This window comes from Pan troglodytes, chromosome 11 (genome assembly GCF_028858775.2).
Source record: "Pan troglodytes isolate AG18354 chromosome 11, NHGRI_mPanTro3-v2.0_pri, whole genome shotgun sequence".
In the NCBI taxonomy this organism is placed as follows: Eukaryota; Metazoa; Chordata; class Mammalia; order Primates; family Hominidae; genus Pan; species Pan troglodytes.
The window spans coordinates 3,494,868-3,504,973 of NC_072409.2; the positions used below are offsets into that span (position 1 = coordinate 3,494,868).

The 10,106-nt window shown below is 55.2% G+C and overlaps 1 protein-coding gene across 2 annotated transcripts; it reads right to left on the reverse strand.

Annotated features, from left to right (window-relative positions):
- Positions 1–3,308: 3,308 nt before the first annotated feature.
- On the reverse strand, positions 3,309–10,106 carry FCN2 (ficolin 2). 2 transcript variants are annotated; one of them, XM_016962042.4, is made up of 8 exons: positions 9,972–10,105; positions 8,254–8,367; positions 7,537–7,590; positions 6,118–6,150; positions 5,524–5,651; positions 4,992–5,121; positions 4,325–4,459; positions 3,309–3,721 (listed from the first exon to the last, which is right to left on the reverse strand). In XM_016962042.4, the coding sequence occupies exons 1-8, from the start codon at positions 10,069–10,071 to the stop codon at positions 3,474–3,476; spliced, it is 942 nt and encodes a 313-aa protein (XP_016817531.3). In that variant the 5' UTR covers positions 10,072–10,105; the 3' UTR covers positions 3,309–3,473. The 2 variants fall into 2 exon arrangements, with proteins under 2 accessions (XP_016817531.3, XP_016817532.3); XM_016962043.4 differs by lacking the exon at positions 8,254–8,367 and having other exon boundaries at positions 9,972–10,106.

Consider the following 10,106-nt stretch of genomic DNA (forward strand, 5'->3'; position numbering starts at 1 on the left):
GCTGCATGACTCCTAAACCATAATTTCTAATCTTGTGGCTAATTTGTTTGTCCTACAAAAGGAGTCTAGTCCTCAGGCAAGAAGGAGGTTTTGGGAAAGGGCTATTATCATCTTTGTTGTAAACTATAAACTAAGTTCCTCCCAAAGTTAGTTCAGCCTATGCCTAGGAATGAACAAGCACAGCTTGGAGGTTAGAAGCAAGATGGAGTTGGTTAAGTCAGATCTCTTTCATTGTCTCAGTCATAATTTTACAGTGGCGGTTTCAATGTCAGTTACTCCAGCCAAAGCAAGGCTTCACAGCTTTGGGGAAAATAAGCATCCTTATCCAGACCCCAAGAGAGGGTTCTTGGACCTCTCACAAGAAAGCATTTGGGGCGAGTTCATAAAGTAAAAGCCACTTTATTAAAGAAGTAAAGAAACAAAAGAATGACTACTCCATAGGCAGAGAAGCTCTGAGGACTGCTAACTGGCTATTTTTATACTTATTTCTTGATTGCATACTAAACAAGGGGTGGATCTTTCATGAGTTTTTCCAAGAAAGGGGCAGGGAACTGAGGGTCCCTCCCTTTTTCAGACCATACATAGTAAGTTCCGGAAGTTGCCATGGTGTTTGCAAACTGTCGTGGGAGTGTCCTTCAACATGCTAACGCATTATAATTAGCATATAGTGAGCAGTGAGGACGACCGGAAGTCACTTTTGTCACTGTCTTGGCTTTGGTGGGATTTGGCCGTCTTCTTTACCGCATGCTGACCTGTATTTTGTGATACCCGTCCTGCCAACCTCCTATGACTAAGAATGCCTAACCTCCTGGGCCTGCAGCACATCAGGCCTCAGCCTCATTTCACCCAGCCCCTATTCCAGATGGAGTCTGGCTTGAATGCCTCTGTCACCCCCAGCCTGGCCACAGAAACCACAGTTACAGTTAAGAATCTAGGGTCTAGTGGGCACAGGCTCCCTGCCAGCTGCTGCCCCTTCTTCCAGCCCTCCCGACAGCAGAGGCCTGAGACCTCTGAAGAGCAGGAAGGGAGGCAGCGGTCCCCAGCAGAGGGACAGGGACAGCCCAGCCCTGGGGACACTCTTGGCCTTGGCCTAGGCTCCAACCTGGCTCAGCCCCCTGCTCTGGAGGGGAGCCAGACACCCTGAGGCAGCACTGGTGGCCTGAAGGAGCCAAGTCTTTCAGGGGATGGGAGAAGCAGGCACCTGCGGCTCCCAGGTGCCCACCCAGTACCAGCTGGTCCTACAGAGCCCTTCCAATGCCTGCCTCAGTTACACCTCCCGGAGGCCCTGCAGGTGCACACGCACACATGTATGCACATGTGATGCACATGTCATGCAAATACATTTATGTTATGTTAGGTTAATTACACAAGCCTCCATGACCTCCCTGTGCTGTGTTAATTACGCCAGCCTCCTGACATACTGACTGCATTTTTATAAGTACTTTTTCTTATCCCAACAAACCCCCCCAAAGCTTGACAGTATTTATAAAGTATAGCAAAGCTACATTAAATATTTAGAAAAAGTTACTTTTTAGCTCATCTCTCAATTAAGAAAATTTAAAAAAACAATATTTTTAAAAATCTCTGGCTTGTCAGGCTAAAAACATTTCTATATTAAATAGCTTTATTTTTGCCTTCCAGAATAATGCCATCATGCATTCCAGGGACGACCCCATTTCTAGAACTCAAGGGTCAAGATTTGGGAGAAATTCCCAGTTCCTCCCTTTACAGCTGTGTGAGGTGCGTGTTTTCTTCATTTAAATCTCCTGTTGGAGATTGAAATGCCCAGAATGGGGGGTGAGCGGTGCTGAGGGGAGGTCTGACGCCAGGTCTCATCCTGACTGTGGCCCGGGCTGTGTGGCTGAGCTCTTTGCTGCCCTAGAAGACTGCCTGGCAGTGAATGGCTGAAGCGTGAGGCCACAGTGCATGTAAAGTCAGCACCTGTCAATGATTTGTCACCCTGTCTAAAAGCTAGGGACCCAGGTCTATGAGAAAAGAGATGTCTGGGTGTAATTTCCTGGGGCAGCACCCCGTCATTTAGTTATAAACCCTCAGGTTTGACAGCTTGATAGTTTCTGTCCTGAGGACGGGTCAGCCCCCTGGGTGGGTGGTGTGGCCCCCTCCTGCGGGCCCAGGAAGGAAGGAAGGGCCACGCCCAGGGCCATCCCTGCTTCCCGCTCTCCTGGCTCATCCCAGGCCTCGGACCCAGAGTGAGGAGGGAAGGTGGAGACGGCTGTGTCCTGATCTTCATGGCGCACCCCCTCCAGGAACTCAGAGGAAACAGTGCACTCTGCCCCGAGAAGTCCCAGACACACAGCCCTCTCCATGACTTGTGTAGGGCTTAGACCAGCTAAGACCCAGGATGGACCCTCGTAGGGGAAGGAGGGGGCCCGCGTGAAAAAGCTCAGGGAGGGATCATGGCCTCCTTGGACCCTTCTGGATCCTCTCTGGGTAGAGGGTATAGGACAAGGGCAGGGCTGTTATGAGAGTGATCGGGGACCCAAACAGCCGTACAAGGGTCAGCACTGGCCGATGCTGGGCTGCGGAGCCTCTAAAAGCCTGGTCAGGCTGAGCTGGCTGGGGACCGGGGACAGGGGACGGGTCCTCAGGAGGACCGGGAGGTGGTGAGAGGAGAGGGCCAGGTGCCATCCTCAGCAGACACAAGCTCCTGCACTAATACACTTTTCTCTCTTGCAGGCAGCTTGCCTGAGAGAAGCGGGTGGAAGGGGCTTTGGCTTTCTGATTCAATCTGCACTGGGCTCGGCTGCAGGGCAGCTTTGGGATGGACACTCATGGCCAAGAGGAGGGTTCTTCCCTCCTCAGGAGTGCTCGGGTCCCTCACACCTGCCTCATGTAACCGCTCTCTCCGTTTTGATGAGGGAGTCACGGGCACACTGCCACTCTTGCTTCGGCTTGTGAGGAAGTAGCGAGCGGATCCCATGAATACCCAGGACAGCAGGCGGCAGGAAGCCTGGGTGACGGGGGAGAGTGAGCAGAGCTGCGGCTAGGAGGCTGGGGGCCTTGGACAGGCAACGGCATCTCTGAGTGCAAGAGAAACTTCCTCTCCAATGCGCCTTCTGACTTCCCTGACATCCAGCTCACAGAGAAGCCCAGATGGTCGAGCCCCAGGAAGGCGTTTAGCCTGCCCAGGGACCTGAGCAGGGCTGCACTCTGAGCCCATCGCAGCTTCAAAGTCTTGTATTTGTCCTTAAGGAAGGTTCCTGCTGGCATGGTCAGAAACACATTCTTACTCATTGTCAAGGAAAGACAGAGGTTTGAGGTGAGTTAATGTCACAAATCTGAAAGGGTTGATTGTGGAAACAGAGCTGGATTTGAACCTTTTCCGCACAGCAAGACAAACCCAATTTAGAATCACGACATGTGTTTCTTTTACAAACCGTAGGGCCAAGCTCCCAACCCTACCCCCCCACCAACTATGTGTGGAGGTGTCCTGACCCTGAGGCTGGCCTGGGCTAGGCAGGTCGCACCTTCATCTCTGACACCTTGTAGCTATAATTGTATCCTTTCCCCGACTTCCAGTTGATGCCATTTGCAAAGCTGCCATGAGTCCCCCTGAGGTAGCGACCATTCAGGTTTGACATGTGGCAGTTTTTGTACCACCAAGCTCCCTGAAACATCACAGCACAATTTCCGGTGTTAAGATCATTGTCCTGGTCTTTGGTGGAGAAGGACTGGTTGTTGTGGAACGTCAGGGAATCACCTGTGCAGGAGGAAATGTGAGCATCGTTACAGGCAGTAACATCATTACAGACAGTATAAGTCTTTATACCTGAGGCCTGGCCTGGTGTGTCCTCCATGTATGGTTAGGCAGGTTGTGCACTGCACAATCCAAGAAGTGCAATCCATGACTCCAGTGAATGCTGCCCTGCTGTTGGCAGTGGTCTTGGCAAATTGTCTTTAGGTCTAGCCCTGCCACCTAATGTGTACTATGTTTATTTCACAGAAGAACAGGAGGCAGGGGTCAGGATCATCATTCTCTACTCTGGATTCCATCATGGCAGACCCCTTCCAGCCACGCCCCGCAGAGATATCAGCTGCTGTCACCGTGCATAGGTCCCTGCTCTGCAGAGACTTCCTTCCTGCTAGATGTCCTTGCTGGGATTTCTGCAGTCGTACACTGATGTGTCCCATGACCCCCATGCTACACAGAGCACACATGTTAGTGTCTGCGTGTAGAGATGGACGAATTGGCTCAGAGAGGTGAGGCCTCTTCCACAAGGCTACCAGGACACTGAGCACGCTCTCTCCACTTCCCAAACCCCCCTCAGAAGCCCAGGCCACACAGCCCCAAGCAGACACTCACCCGCACTGCCCTCCACGAAGGCCCCCAGGACCAGATTGTACTTCTCCGCCTCGTCGGCCACCTTGAATGATCTGTACTTAGCAAACTGGTAGTTGTCCTCAAAGTCCACCAGGTCTACACGGAGCTCGCTGGTTCCTGTTAGAGAAAGGTTTCAGGGTCTCAGCGGAAGGGCCCTCTACCTTTAGACATGGGAGCTGGGGAGCTGGGGCAGGGCCTGGAAGGAGGTCTGGACTCCATGGAGGCAGAGGGCGGAGAGCACCGCAGCATCCCTGGGGCCTGTGTAGCTCTGACCCGGCAGGGTGTGCTGAGCAGCAGGGCAAGACTCTTGACTCCCAAATCCTAGCGGATTAGAGGCAGAGTTGGGGTTGGGCCCAAACTCCACTATGGGGCCACTGTGTCCCTCCTTCCCCTCTCAGGACCTGAGATGCCAGTGGGGCCAAGACCTGAAGAGGCCTTCATCCCAAAGCTCTGACCCTCTCCCATCCTGATGCTGCCAGAGCCTGCAGCAGGGACGAAGCCCTCGGAGGTCCCAGTGCCACCCTGAGTGTGCTCAGGGCCCAATCCCCTGTGGGCCAAGAGGCTCTTGTGTTCCAGGCAGCCCAGGCCCAAGGGGCAGGGGCACCCCCATTCAGGGCCCCTGACCCCCAAGCCCCAGCAGCGGCCCTACCCTGGGCGGTCAGGGCGTGGATGTTGTCGTTCCCCAGCCAGAACTCCCCCAGCCGACTGCCGAAGCCCTGCTTGTATGTGGCCCAGTCCCGGTAGAAGTCCACGGAGCCATCCATCCTCCGCTGGAAAACCTGTGGAGAAGCCAGGGGACAGGAGCCAGAGGGGGCCAGGCCGACGTCCCACAGCACGGGGGACCCGCCCTCCAGAGGAGCAGCATTTGTAGTTGGCAGAGCATCACAGGCAGGGTCACCAGCACGCCCACCTGTTCTCCTCACAGACTCCACAGGATGAAGGAGGAAATGGGGGCTCAGAGAGGGGAGGCAACAAGCCCCAAGCCACACAGCAGGAGAGCACCCGGCCTCTCCCAGCCTCCCCCAAAGGCCTGGACTTTTATCCACCGGTCACCTCCCCCATCATCTCTGACTGTCCCCGACCAGGGGGATAGAGAATTCCAGAGTGTGTTCTCCCACCAGGTGTGCAGGCTGGCCTCCGGGACTCCCAGGCTGACCGCCTCTGCCCAGCCCCACACTCACGGTCCAGCCCCCTCCTTCCGTGTCCATGTCACAGAGCACAGTCAGGGGCCGGCAGTCGGGCAGGTAGATGGTGTGCCAGCCGCTCAGGAAGTGCCCTCGGTCTAGCAGGTCCTTGCAGGTGCGCGGGCCTGGGAAGGGAACCCGGGGAATGGCTGCAGGACAGGAGCCCTGGGCAGGGCAGGGGCAGTAGGAGGGGGGCCTGGGAGGAAGAAGCAGGGCCATAGGCGTCTGTATGAACAGAGCAAGACTCTGAGGCCTGGACAGGGACACGGCCCCCAGGCCCACGCAGCTGTGATGGCCGCAGCCAGTTGGCCTGACCCTCCCACCTCCCAGTGTCACCCCCACCTTCAGCTCCTGGGCACCCGGCCTTCTGGGGTAGATTAGAAATAGAAAAAAATTGCCATGGAGTGTATGTAAGTTGTCTGGACAATATTTGTCACTTCCTTGAATAATCAGGGGACAAGGAAACGGGCAAGCAACCATTTTCTTCTGTTCATATTTGTCACTTCATTCTGGCAATGGCATCGTATGAACCTGGACTTCCAGCCAAGGGCAGCCACAAGCCGTGGGAGGAGTGTGGGGGTGGTCAGTCACCTGTCAGGCACGGCTGGGGCTCCCCAGGTGCTCCTGTTCATGGATGAGAGAGGACACACATGTCACAGTTTGGAAATCAGAGCCCTTCAGCCCCCATTGGTCCGCGGACACCATTTTCTGGGCCTCCCCAGGAGGTGATAGTATGGGTCCAGCCAAGGAGTCCCTGACCCTGGTTCTGTTGACCAAATTTTTCTTTCCCTCGAGGGATGCCTACACTGGCCCCTCCACCACATGCACCCCTTTCAGAAGTTCCTGGGGAAGCAGAGGCCACCATCCCAGAGACTGCTGAGGCCTCCACATGCCAACTAAAGGAAGCCTGGATCTTCAGGCTTCTCCTGAGGCCCCAAGGCCTGCAAACAGCCCATCTTGGTGGACACGGTAATATGATGTGGGGAGTGTTGTTTGGGGTCTGGGCACCAAACCTGCGTATTTTATGTTTAGACACAACCCATGACTGAGCCTGGGGTTTGGTGAGTGTAGGGTGGTCTTATTCTGAGTAGGTCTGTGGGTAAAGGTGAGTGAGTAAAGGGAGCTTCAATTTCCTACTGCATATTTCTCCGACTCTTCAAAATTTATTCCTCAAGAAAATATATCAGAAAATTCTTTGTTTTAAAGCAGAGAATTTCCACTAATTCTGTGTTTGGAACTTGTTGGCATGGTTCTCCAAGCCATCCGGGGCTGATCCTGGTTTTCAAGCAGAGTCAGGAGGAGGGGACAAGACAGGGCCTCATGCTCAGGGGACAGAGGCCAGGACTGAGTGGGGCTTAGAGAGGTGAGCAGACAATCCCACCCCACCCTCTCACGACCACGTCCACATTAGAGGGACAGGATTTGGCCCCAGGCCCACCCACAGGGCAGATCCTCCTGCACTGAAAACCTTCCCCTACCTGAGAAACCCCCCCCCATACAGACAGCCCCCCCACTAAGAACCCCTCCCCACACTAAAAGTCCCTCCCCGAATAATCAGAACCTCTCCCCCATCCCAGAACCTCTCCCCCATATTGACAGCTCCTCCCTCCCTGCTGATAACACCTCCCCACAGCCTGCCCACCGGGAACCCCTCCCCCAACACATACCCCAAGAACCTCTCCCTACACCACCAAGAACCCCTCCTCCGACATTGAGAACCCTGCCCCCACACTGATGACCCCACTCCCCCAAACTGAGACCCCCTACACACATTGAGACCAGCTCCCACACTGATAACCCCACTCCCCCAAACTGAGAACCCACACACACATTGAGACCCCTTCCCCCACACTGAGACCCCTGCCCTGGACTGAGCCCCAAGAGCCCTGCCTGGGCAGGCGCTGGCTCTGGCGAGGACAGCGTGGCAGCGCCAGAAGACCCGCCCACATTCCTCTGCAGCCAGGTCTGGAAGGGCCTTGAAGCCGCTTCTCACTCTTGTCCCCTCCTTACCGTTGGACCCAGGTGGTCCTGCCTTCCCAGGAGGTCCAGGGGGGCCGCGTTCTCCTGCAATTTCCAAAGACACTGACTTGAGCAAAACTGCCCAGCCCAGGATCAAAGGGCCCATCCTGGAGCTGGCGGCTGTCATTTCCAATCATGACCATAACCCTGCTCGTGCTACGATGTGACTGTGGCCCCGCCCAGGCTTGCCCATCCTGCACCAGAAGGTTCTAGATCCAGGACCCAGGCCTCACGGGGCTCTCCTGTTCACTCAGGGGCCGGGAGCTGGAAATCCAGAGACCATGGGTAGAATCTCGGCTCTTTTCCTTCCAAGTGTGAGAACAGAGCGAAATCCCTGGACTCTTTGAGCCTCAGTTTCCTCATCTGAGACAGGTGGAGAAGAGTGTCATGGCCTCCGTGTTGAGGGGGGAAGGTGGAGGGACACAGAGCTTAGAAGTCGTGCCAGCGGCCGAGCAAAGCTGGTATTGGATCCAGGACTAGGAGACAGAGCTACAGAAGCATGGCCAAATGTGAGCTCATGAAATAGCTAAGAAAGATGCTCCCTCCATGTCAGAACCCTGTCGGGCCCTGGGAGTCAGTTCTTTTCCTGGCTCTTGCAGGGGCCTGACCCAGCTCTCGATCTAGGAACCACGGTGGGGGTGTTGCCCAACTCAGCATCTGGTTTCAAAAAGAGCAAGAGCCAGTGCCCCCAGCCATGCCTGCACCTACCTCTCTTTCCATTGGTGCCTGCCTCTCCCTTGGGCCCAGGGGCCCCAGGCAGCCCCGGACAGCCTCGGAGAATGGTGAGCTTGTCAGAGCCCTCCAGGCCCACCATCTTCACCTCTGCAGAAAAACACAGGTGGCCACTCAGTGTCACCTGGGCCTGAAGACTCCACTGAGCCATAGATATACCACTCAACTGAAAGGCATCTGCCACCTTGGTGACATCAGGACTGGGCAGATGGCTATAGCCACAGCCACCTCCCTCAGCTGGAGGGTCACCTGGAAGGGAGGTTTTCCTGCCCTGGTGGGCACTTGGTCTGTCCTCACCTCTTGGGCACTGGTCAGGCAGAAAGGTGATTTGGGGCAGAACCCTGGCCTTGGAGGCTACCCTGCCCGAAGGCAAACCTTACTTCCTCAGTACTGTGTGTCCTGAAACAAGTCCCTGAACCCCTCTGAGCCTCTGTTCCCTTACCTACCGAGGGGTGCAGGTTCATTTCAGCTCCTACCATTTAAGACAGCATCCTAATCTCATCTGTTGTCATCTATCATATCATTGTAATCAATATCGGGTGAGAACGACACAGGGAGAGAGGCTACCATTGCAACTCCCACGCCTGATCTTGGAGCAGGTCTGAGAGTGGATGGGCTCCTGTGGGTCCACCTTGTTCCTCCACAGAGGGAGGCGTCCTTCAAGGACACTGAACAAGTTGGTGTGAAACTAGAGCTGGAATGCAGCTTGTTGTTTTTAATTAGATAACTCAAATTCAAGTGAGTGTGTTACAAAAATAGCATTTGCTATTATTTGATCATTTAGAAACTCTAGAAGTATTTAAGGAAGAAAATAATGCCACCCTAACCCCACCACTCCACAACGAGCCACTAGGAGTTTCCAAGTGAATCCCCGCTGTTCCTGGCCTGTGTCACACTTCACGCCACGGATTGCTCCTTGAACGTGATGCTAGCCACAGCACACCCCAGAGCTCTGTGTCTCACATGCATTCCAGAAATCCTGACACGAATCTCTGCAAGCATCGGGAGCATCACAAATTCCTGACCCTGCATCCCAGCCCCGGGTGGACGGAGTCAGGACCTGACTCCAGAACCTGCATTTTCAACCTGCCCTCGCATGCGCCGGAGCCCATGGTTTGGCACCCGAGTGTCCCCTCGGGAGCCCCGAAGGAGGTCCAGAACTCACGGGGACAATGCCACCCTTATTGTGCCGCATCAGGGACACCATGGGAACTGCCATCTCCAGAGCCCAGCAGGTCCTGGATGGAAAGGTCCTGCAGTGCTCATCCCCGCCTGACACCCTGTCTTTCCGGGTGCTTATCCCCACCTCACACCCTATCTCTCTGTGATGGCGACCATGGCAGAATATCTGACTGGTGTCTACCCAGCTGGCGCCACAAGCCTCACCTCCCCACACAACACCATGACTACGCTTTTTACGCTTAGAGGGGGACATGTGGCCCAGGGAGACTGGAAACCTGCCTCGGTTTCCATTATGGGAGGGCAAGCAGAGGAAGCTCCGTCTCTGAGATGCCGCATCCATTCAGGGCCTCTGCGTTTGTTCACATAAGATGAGGCACGCAGAGCTGCTGTCTGACTAGACGATGCTCCACACGGCCTGGTGCGAGTCCTGGAAGCCAGGAAGCCACCAATCACGAAGCTGCCAGCTTTCAGGGACGAGAAGTTTCCAAGAGGAGGCCCTGGAGTGCCCTTACCTGGACAGGTGTCTGCCGCCTGGAGAGCCCAGGCCATGCCCAGGAAAGTGAGCAGCAGGGTGGCAGAGCCCAGGACCCCCACAGCTCTGTCCAGCTCCATCTCTTCTGGTCTTTGCTTCAAAAGGTGCCTGCCCT